Source organism: Miscanthus floridulus, chromosome 10 (genome assembly GCF_019320115.1).
Source record: "Miscanthus floridulus cultivar M001 chromosome 10, ASM1932011v1, whole genome shotgun sequence".
In the NCBI taxonomy this organism is placed as follows: domain Eukaryota; kingdom Viridiplantae; phylum Streptophyta; class Magnoliopsida; order Poales; family Poaceae; genus Miscanthus; species Miscanthus floridulus.
Genome location: NC_089589.1, coordinates 82,626,181 through 82,646,623, shown reverse-complemented (window position 1 = coordinate 82,646,623; position 20,443 = coordinate 82,626,181). Strand labels below are relative to the sequence as shown.

General features: G+C 45.6%; 3 protein-coding genes across 3 annotated transcripts; 2 read left to right on the top strand and 1 right to left on the bottom strand.

Annotated features, from left to right (window-relative positions):
• The first annotated feature begins 675 nt into the window (after positions 1–675).
• On the top strand, positions 676–4,463 carry LOC136486815 (UV-B-induced protein At3g17800, chloroplastic-like). The gene is made up of 3 exons (XM_066483840.1): positions 676–907; positions 2,405–2,679; positions 3,453–4,463. The coding sequence occupies exons 1-3, from the start codon at positions 788–790 to the stop codon at positions 4,231–4,233; spliced, it is 1,176 nt and encodes a 391-aa protein (XP_066339937.1). The 5' UTR covers positions 676–787; the 3' UTR covers positions 4,234–4,463.
• Positions 4,464–5,314: 851 nt separating this feature from the next.
• On the top strand, positions 5,315–5,650 carry LOC136488960 (rapid alkalinization factor 23-like). The gene has a single exon (XM_066485726.1). It carries the CDS (start codon positions 5,315–5,317, stop codon positions 5,648–5,650), a length of 336 nt encoding a protein of 111 aa, XP_066341823.1.
• Positions 5,651–10,633: 4,983 nt separating this feature from the next.
• On the bottom strand, positions 10,634–14,788 carry LOC136486814 (serine hydroxymethyltransferase 4). Its single transcript, XM_066483839.1, has 4 exons — positions 13,937–14,788; positions 12,442–12,832; positions 12,258–12,359; positions 10,634–11,151 (listed from the first exon to the last, which is right to left on the bottom strand). The coding sequence occupies exons 1-4, from the start codon at positions 14,771–14,773 to the stop codon at positions 10,907–10,909; spliced, it is 1,575 nt and encodes a 524-aa protein (XP_066339936.1). The 5' UTR covers positions 14,774–14,788; the 3' UTR covers positions 10,634–10,906.
• Positions 14,789–20,443: the final 5,655 nt, after the last annotated feature.

Genomic DNA, 20,443 nt, shown 5'->3' with positions numbered 1-20,443 from the left:
ATTCAAGGGGGTTTGTCGAATGGTTAGCGAGGTCAACATTGAGTATCAAGGAGGTGATGGCTAGAAGTAAAAGCTTCCAAGAATTTTTTTTTGCAAAGTTAGAATTTGGAACGACCATCGGGTCGTGGTAGGGTCAGAGGGCAGGACAGTAGGATTGGATCTCACAAGGATGAATAAAGAGTCTAGTGTCCAAGTCTTGAGCATCATCGCCACTGAGCCCGTGCGCCACCACTATCGATCCCTCATACCTTTGTGCCGTCGATTCATGATCACTGGGTAGGTGAGCAGTTGGAAAAACATGCCTCTGAGCATTGATGTACGGGCAGGCACACACGTTAGTTTGGGTTTTAAAACGCATCCACACGATAAAAGAAGTGGTGGATAGAACACAGTAGGGTGGATAATATTTTTCAATTGTTTTACTCTGTATGGGTATAGATAGATGCTCCCTTCATTTCAAATTATCAGACGTTTAAATATATAATAAAAGTAATGTAAACGTCTTATAATTTGAAATGAATAAAGTAAATTGATAGATTCAACTAAAAGAAAATATAAATTCTAGGATCTCACATTATCTCGTCGTGCGGCAGCCAACCAATCACGGCCACCTGGCCCACCCCACTCCGCTCACCACATGCGCGGAGTACGGCAGCCGGTCGTGGTTTGACGCGAGCGCACCCAGCACTGCGCCGCGCTGACTCCCCTCCGGCCCTCCCGACGTTATCCAACTCCTACCTCTCCCCACCTCACCTGAACACCTGCTCGCCCCACTCCTTGCCCCGGCATGGCCGCCCTCCGCCCTCGCGCCGCCGTAGCTTCGACTGGCCTCCGACCGGCAGTTCGGCGAGGCGCCCGTCGCTCCTCGGGGGCAGCGTTCCGATACTACACCTGCTGGCAGCTACAGGTTCTTTTTCTGATTTTTTACAGCTTATTATGTAGCTCTGAAATTGGAAGTGGGTTTAGTGAATTCGTGTATAGTCAGGAGGCGATGTTGCTACTTATGGACATGGGAGCGCGACGTTTTTGTGTGTGTGCGCGCGCGCGCGTAATTGGTGGGTTTGGTAACGGTTCTTGGGGGTTCTTGAGCCTGTAAAATTTTTCAAGGTAGGGTTTAATCTAACCAAGGTAGGAGAAGGATTACTTGAATACTCTTTTTATCCGTAGAGTTTATCTTGCAAATTGCAATTTCTCAACTTCATTTTGGAAAGGCGATTTGGTTGATAGAGTTGACGGTTTACATGGGCTCGATCTCATGTTCGAATTAAAATTCTGCAGTAGAGAAATTTAGTTAACATTCTTGCTTTTCATTTGATCCTAGTAGTACCTCATGAACCTTTAATTGTAGTAAGTCATTTCTTCAGGACAATGGAATTGCTAAACATCTAGAACATTTGTATGAGGTCCAATGCCTATTTACAGCCTTCCCCCATTCAAGCCAATACTTTGGTATTGCCTAACATTTTTCCGTCTAAATTTGAAGCAAAATAGAAACACTTTTCACCGGATTTATGCACTAGTTATTCTACTGACTAATATCATGTTTGCTAAATAAAAGTTTAGGGAATTGTAATTCCAAGAACATTAGCGTATTGGTTGATGATTGTTTAATTTGAATTATGCAACTTTGATTGCTGAATATGCTTCGTTATCATGAAATAATTCCTCATCAACCATGTGCTAACTAATATTTTTTCTCGAGATAAAAAAAATTACTTGACTTTACGTGCATTTGTAGTTATCTTGCAAATTATAGTCACTCCGCTTTATTTTGGAAAGGCAATTGATTAATAAAACCTCCTTTTTAAGGTGGATTTCTTCGACTTGGCATTTTATTTGGGATCAGTTTCATGTTCCATGCTCAGGTGGTTTGGAGTTAAATTTAATATTCTTTCTAATTGTACATAAGTCATTTCATGAGGACAATGAAATTGCTAAAACTTTGAGCATCTGTATGTAACTACAGAAATGTTCCTTACAAGTTGATGCACCAAGTATTCAATGCTTAGACCATGCTGTTACAGCCTTTTCCCAAATATAAGCCAATACTCTGGTATTTGCCTAAATTGTATTTTTTTTCTAAACGAAGCCATTTGAAACAGAGTATGGACTTTTTACTTGATTTATGGAACAAAAGACACATTCGCTGTGCAATAAAAAGAAATGTTTTCCATCTACAGTATAATAGTGACTGATCTAGTTGTTCTAAGTAACTAACATAACTTTAGTCTAAATATAAGTTTCAGAAATTTTAATGCCAAGAACATTCCTTTGTATAGTTAATAATTATTTTGATTGAGTCACTCATCTAAAATCTGCAACTTTGATTGTTTAATCTGCTTACATTATTATGAAATAGTTCTACATTATTATGAAATAGTTCCTTGTCAACATCAAAATGCAGGGAAATATTTTTAATTGGAGATCTATATCCGCAACTAAGAAATTATGGAGTACAGTAGCTAGTGCAAAGCCTGATGATTCTAAATTTGAAAGTGTGGATGCACCACTTGAGCCCCAAACATGGGAAGGCAGTTTCTTGTGTGGTCTGCTGAAGAACCTGCCACACATTTTTCTAGCTGCAGCAGCAAAGCAGCTGCAAGAACTGTCTCACCAAAGAGAAGACACCTTGAACCGCTGGGAGCATAGTATTGGTTCTAAAGAGGATTGCCTTCACAGGTTGGTACTTAATCTCTGATTTAAGTGATAGGAAACATGTTGTCTTAGGGGATGTGCTTTTATTGTTCTTTCTTCAATATTTTTTTATGCATATCGAGTTATCGACAGTAATTTTGTGCACGAACCGTGATGCTCTTTTGTGAATTTATAAGCACTGTTCGTTTTAATATACCCATTATCTCATATCACTTATTCACTTATGAAGAACAGTAGATAGATAAATCCTCGGTCTGTAAGCTACTTGTGTTTTCAGGAATAGTATTGAACCATTAGCAACTACTTAGATGAATTAAGTGAAGTGCTTAAAATAGAGGTGGAAGCGACTACAAGGACAGACTATTTAGTGCTGATGTTGCAACTAAGACTCCGATTCAGACTAAGACTGTGCTACTGGAAATTTAGAGAAAAAAAACTGGTGAAGCTTACACAACTTATTGCATAGTTGTCTTTCGTCTGAACATGTTATAAATTATCACCATTATAAATCTAAAATTGTGGACCATATGAAAGAATGATGGGTGTGGATTCATATTATTTAGGTCATATTCTAGTTATTGCTGTGTGTACTATATGTTTCTTCAAGAGTATCATCCTGAGAATGCATAGAATCTAGCTCGCAACATTCATTAAGGCTCATCAAGAGGATGCCCTGACATGGCAAACAGTAACAAAACCTGAAAATCCTTCCTAGTGTATTTGATAAATTTCTTGCTCTTTTGGGTTTTAGTATTGTATTTTGTAGCTAACTAGTTTGTTGGAAACCCGACAAATAGGAGGATTGCTGAACTCAAGGAACAAGAGTGTCAGACAGCTATTGAGGACATCATGTACATGTTGATTGTTTATAAGTTTTTTAAGATTGAAGTTCCAATGGTTCCCAATCTATCGAAACTCATCAGCAACAGAAGGTTACAATTATGGCCACCAAGGGAGACAGATCTTGAATCCATTCATGGACCTGAGGTGCTAGAACTAATTAGGGAACACTTGACCAGCATTATCAGATGGATGCACAGAAATGGTCCCAAGATCAATCGTTCTACACTTCGTATTAAAAGACTGCAATTTGGTCGGATATATTCTGCTTCAATAATGTATGGATACTTCCTGAAATCTGTCAGCATCAGGCATCGATTGGAGCTGACTCTCACTCACTCAGAAGAACTTCTACCTCCAATTCAATTTCTGAATCCTCAATTTACAAATAAACAAGAGCAGGAAGAGGCCATTGGAGGCTCTAGGGAAGTTTCATCTTCTTCGAGACCAAACTCTGTGGTCAACCCACACGACTTGAGGTGCTACATGATGGGCTTCGATCCAAAGACCTTGCAGCTTTGTGCGAAGCTGCGCTCTTTTGAAGCTTCTAATCTCATCGAGAGGCACAGCTGGGCTCTTTTGGGGGGCAGCATGGAACTCTCCCAGGAGAATGATGAAGCTGTTATACTTGATCCTTCATCCCTGAAAAGACTACTGCTTGAAGCCATTGCATTTGGTTCCTTCCTCTGGGATGTCGAAGATTATGTGGACGAGATTTATAAGTTATCAGATAGCTGAAGAAAGTGATACAGAAAGCTCCTACAGCCTTGTGGTTGTGGATAAATGAAGCCAGCTGAAAGAGTAGTTGCAGTTCTTTTCTCTAGCCTTGTATACATGACTAGCTGTTATGTACATGTATATACACATCTTCACCCCAAGTTTTCTTTTTGGAGGGGAGATTGAATGTGCCCTACAAATTACTAGTACACAAATTTTTTTATGTCATCTTGCACTAGTGCTCAAAAGCATCTCCCTGTCAACACAGAGGACATCTGACAAAATTTTATGGCCCAAAATAACTGCACATTTTGCTAATGCAGAAAGGTTTATAATTTGGAATGAAATGAGTAGTATCAACATTTATACCTCGAAATAAGTTTATTATGTACCATAATTTTTTTTTAATTTAGTTAAATATAAAATGGTTTAACTCTTCAAGAAACGAGATAGTTACTTTGGATACTTCGAAATGCAGGGACGGAGGAGTAAACATCTTGGACTCCATTCCTAGCCATAGTGAGGACTACTGTCTAGTGAGATGACATCCAAAGCTTGTGCCAGGCAGGCAACTTGGCATCTCGTGACCACATGAGCTGCCAAAACCCCATGATGGCACCTGAGCATTCACAGGGTGCAAATTTCAGAACCCATCAGATGCCGGCACTCTGGAATACATGAAAATTTCTATGAAGAAATAACTTCTCTGAACTTTTGGTAAGAAAACAATTTCAGAAAAGTTCCAGTTACAAACCATTCGGCCATGGTAAAATATGAGCTCAGTGACATTTTGAGGAAACCTCATCCTCTCCCCCTTTTGATATTTCCTCGCTCGCTCAGGACACGGGGGCTGCTGCCAACAACTGGCTGTCCGGCACCGCATTTAAGCCCACCCTCCGGCCTCCTCCACTAGCTCAGAGAGATCTCAGTGCTCCCCTGTTCCCTCCATCAAGAAAACAGCAAAGATCCAGTGCAGAGAGAGAGAAGAGAGGGAGAGGGAGAGGGAGAGAGAGAGAGAGAGAGAGAGAGAGCAAGAAACTCCATGGCACTCTGAACAAGAAAAGAGCCAGCCAGAGAGAGAGATCTCAGTCAGTCTCCCACAATGCCGGCAACCACGAAGCTGATCTTGCTCCCAAGGGCATGGGCTGCAGCGTCACTCATCCTGCTGCTGCTGCTTGTCCTCCATGGGAAGGGAGGCCACTGCATCGGCCTCGGCATGGAGGCGGCGGAGCTGGAGATGGACTCGGAGGCGCACCGGCGGCTGTTGTGGGAGGCGACCACCGGGCAGAGGTACATCAGCTACGCTGCCCTGAGGGGCGACGTGGTGCCGTGCTCCAGGACCGGGGTGCCGTACTACAACTGCAGGATCTCGACCACCGCCAACCCCTACACCCGGGGTTGCGAGAGCATCACTAGGTGCAGGGACGCAGATCCCTAGATTCTTGCTCCATCGCTTGCAAGGGAATCGAAGGGGTCCTGCCTCCTGCAACGCAAGGTGTTGCTAGATGCTAATGAAATGTAATATTTTGTGTTATATTTATATATCTCTTTTCTTGGTCCTATCTCCTTTGCTGGAATATTAGTAAGTGTAGTAAGGAAGGACTAATGGATGAATTTCATGTTTGAGGTGCTCTAGACTTCTATTACCTTCAGATCTTTTGCTTCTGGTGCGGAGGTGAATGTGGGTATTTATACTGCTGTTGGCAGTGCAAGATGTTGATGAGCAATGCTTTAGATTATTATCGGAGAGACTTAATTTAGTTTTTAGTTTGTTGAAAAAGAGTTTTTCGGGAATATGCAACTAATGTCGTTATAGTTTTTGGAAAATCAGCCAAAATATAATGTATGTATATATGAGGTATAAAAGCATGATTTCAGTTCGTCTCCCCAATGCGGTGTGTTGAATGAACCACCTCAGGAAATGTCAGCGCCGTGCCTTTCAGCATGGCTGGTGCTGAAAATGCTGTGCATTCAACCATCCATTGCTTATTCGTTCAGAGCTCACATGGATGCACCGACAAGCTGCAAAAGTGTTTTTTTTTTTAAGTTCAAACTTCCAGAGAGCACGCCCAGTTGGGTCCCTGAGGCCCTGACAAGAAATTGACTGCTGTCTGCTGCAGCTGGTACTTCGAAATTGGTCAACTACGTGACTGTAGATAGATATTCTTCTGCACGACGATGCCATGTTTAGTTCCCCAATTTCTGAATTTGATACTATGCAAAAAGAAGATTCCTCGTCACATCAAATTTGCGATACATGCATAGAGTACTAAATGTTGATGAAATCAAAAACTAGTTGTACAGTTTGGTTGTACTTTGCGAGACGAACGTTTTGAGCCTAATTAGTCAACAATTGGACAATTATTACCAAATAAAAACAAAACGCTGCCGTAGCTACAGTAGCGCCCCGAATCCGGCGGCGCCGATTCGGTGGCCAACTAAACGAGGCCGATATTGGCTAGTTTACATTGGACTTGTTTAGATTGGGGTTATGAATCAGTATTTGGCACTGTAGCATCCAATCATGACCTAACTAGGCTTAAAAGATTCGTCTTGTAATTTACAATCAAACTGTGTAATTAGTTATTTTTTTATCTACATTTAATACTCCATACATGTGTCCAAAGATTTGATGTGATGCAGAGAGAGTGAAAAAACTTGCAATCTAAACAAGGCCTTGGTAGACTGGTAAAGCCGGTTAGACTATCTGAATCATATTGACACTCAAATCCAAAATAGATAGCAAGATACATAAAATCTGCCTCTAATATAGTACCTATGCGGAAGATCTATTTTGGTTTGCCTGAGACCTGAGAGGCACAACCCAAATATGGACATCATCTCTCCTGAAAACTCATTTGCAGAAAAGATTTTTTTTTTGGGTCTTGTTGTTGGAGAATATACCGAATATGTATTGAATATTTTGTCTGTAGCGTTATCCAAATGACGAATGGGTCTTGTATTCTAAGTGTTGTTGTTGTAGATAGCCTTAGTGCGAATTTTCACTGTGGCCATAAAAAGTTTTGCTTATTTATTTCAGGACGCTCCACTGAACATCTCGGATGGTATCCCTGGTTACCTAGAGTGGCAATGCAGCGAGCATAGAGAGAAAACACTGTTTTGGCTAAAAAAAGAAGCCGAACAAGCCAGCTTCTAGATAAGCCGAATGGGGACGTCCGGTGGACGCCACCTGTACCAACCGCGGACTCATATTCTCTGCACTACAGTACTGCAAAGACATTGAGACTGAGCATTGTTTAAGCTCCGACGTGCTGGCACCCGGAGGTCCAAACGGAGATGAATCCGTGAGAGGCTCCCACACACGATTTCTGTCTCCATATTTTTCTTCTTCCTTACGGCGTCCCAAACAGGTAGGAATCGCTGGATGAGACACCCGAAACAATTAAAAAAATAAAAAGTTACTCCTTTGCAAAGTTTTCAGAGACTAAAAAATTCTAGGGAGACATGCGAGCCAGGCGCTTGAGCGCTCGCTAGCGCGGTAGCATCCCTCCTTCTCATTGGCTAGCTGCGCTTCGGAGCTAGGGATTTTAACCCCAAATGGCCTTATTAAGCCACACACCGCCCCTCTGCTGCTTGCCCTGCACCGCCGCCCCCGACCAATGACGCCATGCCGTCAGTCATGCTGCACACCAACTTCCCCTACCATGCCACCCCGCCTATAACCGGAATTGGAGCAGGATGACAACACAACCTTCGCCCCCACTGCCGATCCTGTCCATTGGATGTCCTCCGCCGTCTACTGGGCGGCGTCCCCGCAGCCTTGCTCGCTCGCCACCGAATCACCCCACTACCAGATTGACTGCAACCGCCGATCCCCTTCTAAGGTCACCGGGACTCTAAACCCTAAGCAGCGTCCAATGGAACGGACAGTCGGCTTCTAACGTTACCATAAATAGTCATATTAGAAAAGACGGGTACCATCCTCCGTAACTACTCATCATCCCCATAAACAACTATATTAGAAGAGATATGATTTTTTTTCTTGCTCCAGTTATCCTCCAATAGCTTTTCTTTTTTTATGGTTAAAAACTCACTATCCCCCCTCAAATAAAGAGGAAGTTGCATATATCCTCTAATAGAATGTGTCACTTCTTCCATGTTCACTACCCAGACTAGAGCTCACTGTGCACCATATGGTTGTAACTTAGCATGCACCCTCCTCACCGAACACCTAGAGCCATCCATGTCGCTTGGGCAAGTTCCTAGACCCTTCAGCGCATGCGAAGTCAAGGCCAATGCCACAAACTCCTGGACCGACTTCCTCATTGCCAACTAGAAGCACAGAACAAGGGATGGCGGACGACTCAGCGCGGGTTTAGTTTCAGAAAGTTGGAATTTGGGGCTACTGTAACACTTTCGTTTTTATTTAGCAATTAGTGTTCAATCATAGACTAATTAGGCTCAAAACGTTCGTCTCGCAATTTTCCACCAAACCATGCAATTAGTTTTTTTTCGTCTACATTTAATGCTCCATGCACGGACCGCAAACATTCGATGTGATAGATACTGTAGCACTTTTGGGAATTTAGGATGAAACTAAACAAGGCGTCAATGAGTACTCTGCCTACAACAGGAAGTCAAGGTGGAGCCACAGATGGCACAGTGAAATGAGCAAGGCAGGCTCGACTTCTCGCCGCAGTGTGGGAGAAGATATGCCGAGGAAAGAGGAAAGAAATGAAAAAAGAAAATAAATAAAATATAATCTAACAAGTAGATTCCATGTATTTGGGGAGATTATTGGTACTACAGCATCGCCCTTAATAATCCAAAATGTAGTCCTGGATTATCTCCGTTACCACTAAAAGAACGCCAAGCTAGTTGCACCGCCAAGCAGAAATTAAAACGCGCGAAGCGACGCGCACGAGCGATTTCTTTCCCGCCAGGAAAGATTCCAAGAGGTCTGAGCTCATGCTTTTTTTTCATATGGAATTCAGTTGTACGTTTCTAATCCTATGGAATGCTTTTTTTTTGTCTCTTCCTGTGATATGATTCCTTAGGAACTTGAATCCTACAAAATTCCTTTTTCATTCATTCAATCCAAAGGAGCCCTTATTGGGTATTGAGGAGAGATGTTCATAAGACTTATTTGGATCTGTACCTACGAAAGGAGAGAATTTCTTATTTGACACTGGAAAAATGAGTCGTTTCTTTCTTGGCTCTGAAATTTTCTTCGTTCTCTATTTGACACTCACTTCAACTTTCATCCCTAATTTGACACTACCGTCAAATTCATTAGCTAACGGTGTTAACTGGCTGTTAAAAAGACGTTTTTGCCCCTAGAAAAAAAAGCGGCGAAGCAAATTTGAGAGGAAAAAAAACCTGCGCCTGCCTCTGATGCATGCGCCCAGCTGCAAAAAAAAGGCGCAGGTTTTTTTTTCCTCTCAAATTTGCTTCGCCGCTTTTTTTCTAGGGACAAAAACGTCTTTTTAATAGCCAGTTAACACCGTTAGCTAACGGATTTGACGGTAGTATCAAATTAGGGATGAAAGTTGAAGTGAGTGTCAAATAGGAAACGAAAAAAAATTCAGGGCCAAAAAAAGAAATGACTCATTTTTTTAGTGTCAAATAAGGAATTCTCTCCTAAGAGAGACGTTTGAGCCAGACAACTCCCAAGGCTATTGATTTCCAGGGACTGAGACTGTATTGATGTGTGTGATGCTTGAGCCAGACAGCTCCCCAAGGCTGTCAATTTCCAAGGCCTGGGACTGGATTGACGTGCGTGAGCTATGAGCAGGGCTCCCCTTGTGAGGCCACGATCCAAACGCCCACTTATGGCAACCAAAATATTGCAAAAAAGATAATCTTAAGCATTTAATGTTGCTATAGAAATACACCACAAACATTGTAAACACCTTAAGCTTATGATTAACCACAAGAGAATTAAAAAAATTAATCTCCCTTTTCTTCGAGCATCGCTTCTCTCTTAGGTTGCTTGATCTAGAAGCTCGATTTGGTGGATGAAGTCCTTGGCAACGTGTGGTGGTGGAATCGCGCCTGGCGGCAGCGACCAGCGGGGATGGCAGCGTGACCGAATGACCGGCGGCAGTGGGATCTGGAGAGCCAGAGATAGAGAGAATAGTAGTTTCAGCCGGGGAAAGCCTACAGATGTGGATCCCACGCTTAATGTCAATATTGTGCATGCCCTAAGCAAGTCAGGCGCTATAGTTCACTATAGTTCATCAAAATGTAACAAAGAAAATAAGCAACACCAGCTCTACATTTTTTTTTCATTGTGACACTTTAATTCACAATGTCCTCTTTTAGGTCAGTTCTGGGCTAGTCTGCGGCGATAGATCTCCAGGAAGATTCATACATGATAATCAATCGACCATCGACAGTACCCGCAGGAGATAAATCAATCGACCACCATAATCAAGAACGCATGGTAATGCCGAGGGCAAGAGCAGAAACGACCGAATTATTATTGGCAAAACACCTGATTGACATTCTCATATGACTCCCTGCGGACAACTACCAAAAGAAAACCTGATAAACCCAGGAAGGAGACCAAACCAGAGGGCAGGGGGCACTTGTGAGCCTATCCTGCTGACGTTGTAGATAAAATCCATAAGCCACCATCATCATAAGTGTGGCCGAGCAGTGCCATGGCACCCTGCGCCACTGACAAAGAAATACACTGGTACAGGAGGGCCTTGCCGCGCATGTGAGGCATCTACTCCTTGTACTTCATGCTCTCAAGCGTGAACCCAGGCATGTCGAAGGAGTTGGCGAACTTCTCCACCTGGGTCTTGAGGTTCTCAATGTCCTTGTTGTTCACCAGGCCCTTGTTGAAGTCCTTGAGGAGCTTGCCGTACTCCTTCTGGATGTTCAGGCAGATGGTCACCGCCTGGTGGAGGAACTCTCCAATCTGCTCAAAGTCCTTCTCCACTAGACCCCTCGAGGTCATTGCTGGCGCACCTGAAGTGGATAGCAAAGATATGTGACTAATATTGTACTATATAGCAAGAATATATGAGAAACTTTGTTTAAGCATTCCAGGAATTTTGTAGACTTGTGGTGCAATAGAATTTCCTTCCAGAGCTTAATATGAGATAATACCAGCAGCGCTGAATAGCATCAATACAAATGAAAACATGTTCTACTCTGACGATTGGGTTACAGTATTTTATTGTATGACATTGTTTTCCAGTAGAGTTCTTAGCTGTGTTATGGTGTTAACAGCACTTTCAGAGTAAAGCATTAGAGGACGATACTGGACAACCAATAAGTCTTGGATTACACATGTAGGCCATGTATTTTGTGACACCAATAAAGCAAGGTTTGGAACTTTGGATCTTGACAACCACGAATTAACATTTGCAAGAGCTAAACTATTCTGCGAAGGAAAAATGTGAAGAATAGTATGAAATGGAACCAGAACTATTAATCTAACTGCAACAGTTCAAGAGATCAGATAATCCTTCAGGAGGCATCCCTTCACAGGGAACAAGGACCAAATAAAGGCACAAGCATCATTCTATATGGATTTGGGACAATGGTAACCAGTGTATAACGGTCCAATAAAATATACTTGCAATTCAGAATTTAAAAGATTACACTTGGCAAAAGAGGGCATGTGAATCACTCATCAGATGCATCATGAACAAATGTCCGGAAATATTGAAACTTTACCGCTTTCAGGAATCATTTTGGGGCTGTTTAGTTAGGCATAAATTTTCCATGGGCAGGCCAAGTCATTTTTTTGCATGCCAGAATCAGGGCCACCACTTTGGTGGCCAAGATTTTGGCTTATTGGTCACTAAGATGAACTATGTGGCCAAATCAGAGCTCTAATCTAAATTTTGGCACCCAACCAAAAGGTAGCCAAATTTTGGCTTGGTGACAATGGCATACGAGGGCCAGACACCAAAAAAATGTCTAGACACATCGCCTCTTCATTAAGAAGAAAGGCTCAAAGACCATCCCAATTTTTCAAAGTGACATGTGGATAGCAATGCTTGTACTAATACTTTATTTAGGCTTGCACCACAACAGAAGTAATGAACAAATTAAATGATACTAACCAATGCGGACACCACCCGGAGCCAATGCACTGCTGTCACCAAAGACAGCATTCTTGTTCAATGTGATGTGGCAAAGGTCACAGAGCTTTTCAACCTTGTTTCCTGCAGATATAAGACAACATTAAAAACAAGTTATAATATGGCCCCTCGAAAATGAAGCCCAATTAGATGCTAATTTGCATACCAGTCAAGCCAAGAGGGCGGAGATCCCAGAGAACAAGGTGGTTCTCAGTTCCATCAGTCACCATCTTGTAGCCCTTGCTCATGAGATAGTTTCCAATTGCAACAGCATTGGCCTTCACTTGCTTTGCATACACCTTGAAGCCAGGTGTCATAGTTTGCTGCAGAGCAACAGCAAGTGCAGCAATCTGGTGGTTGTGAGGGCCACCTTGGAGAGATGGGAACACAGCAAAGTTGATCTTGTCTTCATAATCATACACAGCACCCTCAGGCTGGCCCTTCTTCGGGGGCTTAGGGCCTTTCCTGTAGAAGATCATGCCAGCCCTTGGCCCTCTGAGAGACTTGTGTGTGGTGGTGGTAACCACATCACAATATTCAAAAGGATTTGCAGCTTCCTGAAATGGAGTAAGGCAAATAGTGAGATTTTTTTAACACAGATTATTCAACTAACTAAACATTTGCAGTGAATAATCTCTTCAGGTCTCGTCCGGACTCCAGTACTCAAAAGGACAATATGGAAGCATTAGCCAAATAATATCACCTTCTGTACTATGGCCCTAGAATGTGCATTATTGTGCCTCCCGACTCCAGCACTCAAAGAAGGACGATATGGAAGGATTAGCCAAATCTTATCACCTTCTGTACTATGGCCCTAAAATAGTGCATTAGCTAAGTCTACACACTAAAGTTGAGTTAGAAATCTGTATGCCTCGTATTACAGCAGACTGTTTATTAGATTCCACTGTGGATTGCCTATATATGCATGATTATTGCATAACAAAAGTAGACCAAAGGTCACTACTGTAACATTAACATGCATGAACCCAAATTTGATAAGCAGTAATGTGCACAAGGATGCGCAATGTGATTTGCAAAAGCACAACTATGCACAAGTTCTCTTATATATTGTCGCCGAAGAGTAAAAATTGTTGAGAACTCGTGCAAAGGTTGATTTCAATTGGTATGGTGACTATCTGAGTGCACAGGTTCATATCCATTGAGAATACTCCAAAACACCAAAATAAATGGAATATCAGGTCTATCACCATCAAAGGAATATATTTTTAGACAAACTAAAGCAGGACAAAAATATCCATTTCCACGATTACAAGCCACATTTTGATATTGATATATATAAAACAAGGCAATGCACAAAACGACAGACAGCAAAGTGTCCATATAAAATGTTCCTAAATCAGTAAACTTGCAAAACACTCAGATCTATAATATGCGATTAAACAATCCAAGACAATGCACAAAACGACAGACATCCAGCGTCCATATAAATGTTCCTAAACACTCAGATCTATAATATGCGATTAAACAATCCAACATTTCGCTCGGCCACCAGAATTGATTGCTGATCCCAAGTAGAATCTAAACCACCACATCTACCATATCCATCCAATTGCCATTTCAACAGGACTGCACAGCATGAAGATCTAATTTCATGAAACCAACTAGTTAATCGAGATAATTGTTATCAATGAACGTTGTACCTGAGCGGCGACGAGCCCGCTGATGTGCGCCATGTCGCAGAGCAGCAGGGCCCCGACCTTATCGGCGACGGCTCTGAGCCTGGCGTAGTCCCAGTCCCTCGGGTACGCGCTGCCACCGCAGATGATGAGCTTGGGGCGGAAGTCAAGAGCCTTCTCCTCGAGCTTCTCGTAGTCGATGTACCCGGTGGTGGCGCTCACCTTGTACGGCAGGCTCTCAAAGTAGATCGAGGTGGCGGATATCTTCTTCCCGCCGGCCGTGTAGTACCCGTGAGTGAGGTGTCCGCCGGAGGGAAGGTCGAGCCCCATGATCCGGTCGTGCGGGTTGAGCAGCGCGGTGTAGGCGGCGAAGTTGGCGGGGGAGCCCGAGTAGGGCTGCACGTTGACGCCCCAGGACGCGGCGTCGAGGCGGAAGGCAGCGAGCGCGCGTGACCGGCAGAGGTTCTCGATCTCGTCGATGACGTCGTTGCCGCCGTAGTAGCGGGCGCCGGGCATGCCCTCAGAGTACTTGTTGGTGAGCGGAGAGCCGAGCGCCTCCATGACGGCGAAGGAGGTGAAGTTCTCGGAGGCGATGAGCTCGATGCCGCGACGCTGGCGCCGCTTCTCGCGTTCCAGGAGGTCGTAGATCTCCGGGTCGGCGCCGGCGAGCGGGGTTAGCCCCCATGTGGCGACGGGGTCCATGGCGGCTGCGGCGGCGTGGGAGGGGGTGACAGGAGTGGCGGAGGCGAGGAGGGGGCGGGGGCGGGGGCGGGGGCGGAGGCGGAGGGAAGGACGGGGGAGGGAGGAGGGGGCGCGGGGATATATAGCGGTGGTGGACGGGAGAACGGCGCGTGTGCACATGTGGAAGGTGGGTGGTGGTGTTGGTGGTGCGGGGCGGTGCGGTGGGTGCGAGTGCGGGTGCGGGTGCGAGGTGCGGGTGCGGACGAGGTGTTCGACGGAATGCGGGGGCGGAGATCGGTGTAGTCGGAGGGGGTTGGTGTGGGCGCGCCGGCGCGAGACGCGGATTGCTTGGTCGGGTTGGGTCTTATGGGCTTGGGCTTTGATGTGGGAACTGTGGCTAGGGCCGAGGGAGGAATCGAGTGGTTCTAGGCTTCTAGCCTTCTGGAAAATGTTCCCCTAAAAAAAAGCCTTCCTGGAAAATGTTCTCTTTTTTTTTCTCAAAATGAGCTATGAGATAAAGAATATTAGTGATACTTATAAATTTTGAAATGACTAATAAGGACTATGCCATGCATTGTCCAGTGTAACCCTGTTCATGGTTTGGTTATTGCGGCTTTGAGCGGGTTTGCAACCCAACCCATTCTTTTAGCACACGGATTGGGTTGGTCCGGTTTATGCGGTCACACAACGGCTCCGACATCCTAGCTGGATTGGCTTGGTCTGGTCTGGTGCATTGGTTTACACGGATTAGTACTTGAAAAGCTAGATATGCAAATGCATTATCAAAGCTGGATACCTCCAACGGAATCAGATCGTCTACCGTCGGGCTCCTCGACTGCACTCGGCAGTCGCTCGATCCGTGCCGTTCCCTGGCATCCAAGCGTCCAGCTCGTTCTGCTCGCACCAGGTGATACAAACACCAGTCCAGTAGCCCATCTAAGCCCACGAGACCAGAACACCGCGCAAGAACACGTGGCATTGGGCTTATGTCTTCCACGCCGAATTGGCCGCTCCGCCGCCGTTTGCTGCACAGCCGGTTTTTAATCTCTCGAGCTATGCGAGCGAGGACTGCACGGGAAGTCATCAAGAGCGTCGCAAGGTGCTGCAGCTTCTCCTTGGCGTTGCTGCTATATGTCAAGGGCAACAACTGTGGCTTCTAACTGAGACGCCAAAACACAACACACACCTTGGCCAACCTTGGCCAATATGGTAATGAGTATCTGAAAGTAAGGTGGGGAACGGTGGGGAACGCTGCTCACGTGCCTAGCCATGGGGCAGCAGCATCAGCCGTAACGTCGGAGCGGAGCGCCGACGAGCTGTGGTGGCCTAGCGTAGAGAGGAGCACCGATCTGCAAGGAAGACAAAGAAGGCGTCTATTGAAATGAGCTACGATGATCTGTATGTATGTTCACTGAAATGACACAGAAACACTTTTGCAAACAAAACATGGTAATTATGCAACAATATGTACATCCAGTCATTCACTTTGGCAATTCAGTGATTACATTCTCAAATTTCTAGTTACAGTATTACTTTACAATCTCACAATCCTATCTAACAACTCTTGTCAGCACCGGTTCTATCTCGGCGTCCTCTGACCGCGACGACCCTGCTGGAGGACAGCGTCCGCGGCAGTTCCTGTCCTCCACCAAGGCCCAAGAGGCGAGTCCGGCCCAATCCACGGGTGCTCGGGCCCATGTGGCGTCCATAGACGAGTATATGTATGGAGATGGAGAGAGAGAGAGAGAGAGAGCGAGATACGAAAGTTGTAAACCCTATTACATTTATGTTAAACAAGCACTCTTCATTGCCGTATATTTATGTTCTTCTTTACCAAGTACTAGGCTCTGTAGTTCCTGCTCACAATTGGTATCAGACAGTCGGTGTCGATCTGGCCTCCGCTCCTCCGCCGCCGCCGCACGAGCACTTCACCAGGCTCCGCCGTGCCCAAGGTGCTATGGATCCCAACCTCAAGCAGGTTCTCGACATGCTCATCCGCCGCTTCGACGAGCAAGATGAGAAGTGGGAGCGCCGCTTCTCCTGACCAGGACCTGTGACCGCGCCGCACGGGATGCGGCTCTCGACACCCGCCTCACCTCCCTGGAGTCCACTTGCTCCGGTTTGGAGTCCCTTCGCCTCGCCCACGCCACCGACGATCGCGACAGTCGTGTCATGGCTCTAGAGGCGGCGGCTTCGGCTCTCGGTTCCTGGCGGCCGACGGTCGAGGCGATGGTGGACGACCTTCGGCTCGAGGTGAAGTGCATCTCCACCAACTAGGACCGGCAATTGCCAGCCTCGTCTTCTCGGCAGCTCGAGTTTTAGTCCTCCCCTTCATCGGCGTCGGCGCAGCCAGCTGCCGGATCTAACACCGACGGCCCCACCGGGCACTGCACTGCGTTGAATACACGGGGTATTGGCTCTGGGGTCGTCACGACCTGGAACCATATCTCGGCCAATGGTACAACTTCTATGCCCCACTTCCCAATTTCATCTAGTGTTTGTGTTTCGGTGGCCGATCGCTCGTCGCCAGTCATCATTCCTCCTTGTCCTCCGATTTGGCCAATTTCATCTAATTTCTACCCGCCATACCCTCCTCCACCAACAGGCCCTCATAATTTTCCCCCTCCGCTCATAGCTTCATCCGCTGTTTCCCCCAATTTTTCCCTCCCAGCATTTTCTATTCCCGCTTCCGCTCCGCTTAATTTCCATCAGCCGTACACTTCTTCATCAATTTACCCTCAATTTTCTCAATCCAACACAAGTCCTCACAATTTATCATCACCTCATTCAGCTTCACACAATTTTCCTCCTCCACCTTCGTTGTCACAGATCATCGCCCCTCCTTTCTTTGCTCCACCTGTTTTTTATCCTCCGTACACTCTTCCGCCTAATTTTCCGCCCCACAAACCTCCTGACTACCACCACAACCCCATAGCCTCTGGTCGTCTCCCTAAGTTGCCCTTTCCAAAATTCGATGGTGATAATCCTCGTCTGTGGCGTCATCGCTGTGAGAAGTACTTCGCCATGTATGGTGTCGAGGAATCCTTGTGGATTAGTGTGTCTAAGCATTATCTGGAGGGTCCTGCTGCTCATTGGTTTCAGTCCATCGAATCCCAACTTCGCAACTCGTCTTGGTCCACCTTTTGTCAGCTAGTTGCATGATCGCTTTGATCGTGACCAACATGAACTCTTGATCTGTCAGCTATTCTCCATCTGACAGCAGACTACTGTCTCTGACTATGTCAAACACTTCACTGAGTTGGTCGATCAATTGTCTGCATATTCCAATTCCACCAACCCAGTGTATTACACTATGCATTTTATTGATGGGCTCTTTCCTGACATTAAAGCTATCGTGTTGGTTCAACGTCCCAAAAACCTCGATACTACTTGTGTTCTGGCATTGCTGCAGGAAGAAGCTGGGGCTTCTGGTACCATCAAGCATGGCCGTGTTGGTGATTAGAATTCTGCTTCCAAGTTCCCGCTGCCACACAAGACGACCTTGCCAAGCCAGCTATTAAACTAGGTCTTGCCTCGGCTAATTCGTCTACCACTGCTGATCCCAAGCTCCAGGCAGTCAAGGCTTATCGTCGTGCTCTCGGCCTTTGTTACAAGTGTGGTGCCAAGTGGAGTAAGGAACACACATGCCCTCCTGAGGTGCTGTTGGCAGTAGAGGCCTTGTGGGATTCATTTGATGCTTCTGAAGATTGTCCATCCACACATGCTGAAGAACCTTGTGCCAGAACAATTGTGTTGTGTAGCCATCTCCAAGGCCGTCGCTATGGGTTCCAGTGCTTCTCGCACTATCAGGTTTTCTGGGACAGTGGCTAGCATCCCTACCTTGATTCTTGTCGATTCAGGTAGTTCAACTTCCTTTGTCAGTGAGTCGTTGGCCTCTCAGCTGTCCACAGCTTAGCTCATTCAGCAGCCAACAAAGGTGTAAGTTGCTGGTGGTGGTTTCCTTGAGAGTTCAGGCGTTCTCAGTCAGGTGCCATGGACCATTGATTAGTGCACCTTTTCATCTGATTTCTGGATTCTTCCACTGTCAGCATTTGACGCTATTATAGGCATGGATTGGTTATTTGCATTCAGTCCCATGCAAGTCCACTGGCTCCAAAAATGGTTGCTCATTCCATATCATGGCAACTCCATGTTGCTGCAAGGCATCGATGAGGCGCCTCCATCCCCATTACTTGTTGCAACTCTACAACCTATCCCCTTCATCCAGTGCAGTCTCTTCTCAGCAGTCATTGCCACCAGAAATCCAAGCCTTGATTGATGCATTCCCTGATTTGTTTACCCCTACCTAGTGGAGCTGCCACCTTCCAGGGCCTGCAATCATTCTATTCCTCTGCTGCCCGGTGCAAGTCCCATATTCCTTCGGCCATACCGTTATCCACCGGGACTGAAGGACAAGATCAAGCGCCAAGTCAATGACATGCTGTCCCAAGGAATTATTTAGCCAAGCACTAGTGCATTTTCTTCACCAGTGCTCCTCGTCAAGAAAAAGATGGTTCCTATCGGTTTTGCAGTCGATTTCCGCCATCTCAATGCTCTTACAGCTAAGTCCAAATTCCCTGTTCCAGTCTTTGATGAGCTGATGGATGAGCTCGCCCAAGCCAGTTGGTTTACTAATTTGGACCTCCGTGCTGGGTTTCATCAAATCATTGCTCAAAGCCGGTGAAGAGCACAAGACTACCTTCCAAACCCATCTGGGTCAGTATGAGTTCAGGGTAATGGCCTTTGGCTTGACTGGTAGCTCCAGGTACATTTCAGGGTGCCATGAATGCCACCCTTGGCTCCCGGGCTCCGTCGTTTTATGATTGTCTTTTTCGACGATATATTGATTTACAGTTCCACTTTTGAGGAGCATGTGCAACATGTGGCAGCGGTATTCCAGTGGCTTGTAGCTGACCAATGGAAGCTTAAACTCTCCAAGTGTAAGTTTGCTCAACGTTCAGTATCATATTTGGGCCACGTCATTAGCAGTGCTGGTTTGGCAACCGACCCGACCAAAGTACAGGCGATTCAGGGCTGGCCAACACCAACTACAGTTCGTGCTCTTCGTGGATTCCTCGGTCTTGCTGGGTACTATAGGAAATTTGTTCGTCATTTCGGTGTCATTGCCAAGCCCCTTAATGACTTATTGAAGAAAGATACTCTGTTTGTCTAGGACTTCTCTGCATGATTCAGCATTCAGTTCACTCAAGGCAGCACTGTCTTCAGCTCCAGGTCTTAGGCTCTCCCAGATTTCTCCATTCCATTTGAGGTTGAGACTGACTGCCTCTAGGCTATGGAATTGGTGATGTCTTGCAACAACAGCAGTCACCCTTTAGCCTATATCAGTAAAGCTTTAGGGTCTCGCAATCAGGGTCTCTCCGTCTATGAGAAGGAGTACTTGGCCATTCTTATGGCGGTGGACACTTGGCGCCATTATTTGTTGCAATCAGAGTTTGTGATCCACACTGACCAGAAAAGTCTTATGCATCTCAATGAGCAGCGGCTCCACACGCCTTGGCAGCAAAAGGTGTTCACCCGCTTGCTGGGCCTCCGCTATCGCATCATCTACCAGCCACGATGAAGATAATACCGTCGCTGATGCCTTGTCCCACCGGCCTCCTTCTAAACATCTATTGGCAGTGTTGTCTCCTGTACATGACTGGAAATCAGCATTGCAGGACTGGTACAAGCAAGATCCTGAAGCCTCTAGTCTGTTAACTCAACTTTCATTGGACCTTGCAGCTAAGCCTCCATTTAGCTTGCGCCAAGGGCTTATCATGTACAAGGACAGGGTATGGTTGGGTTCTTCCACTGTTCTTCAGTCTCGTGTGCTTTTAGCTCTTCATGACA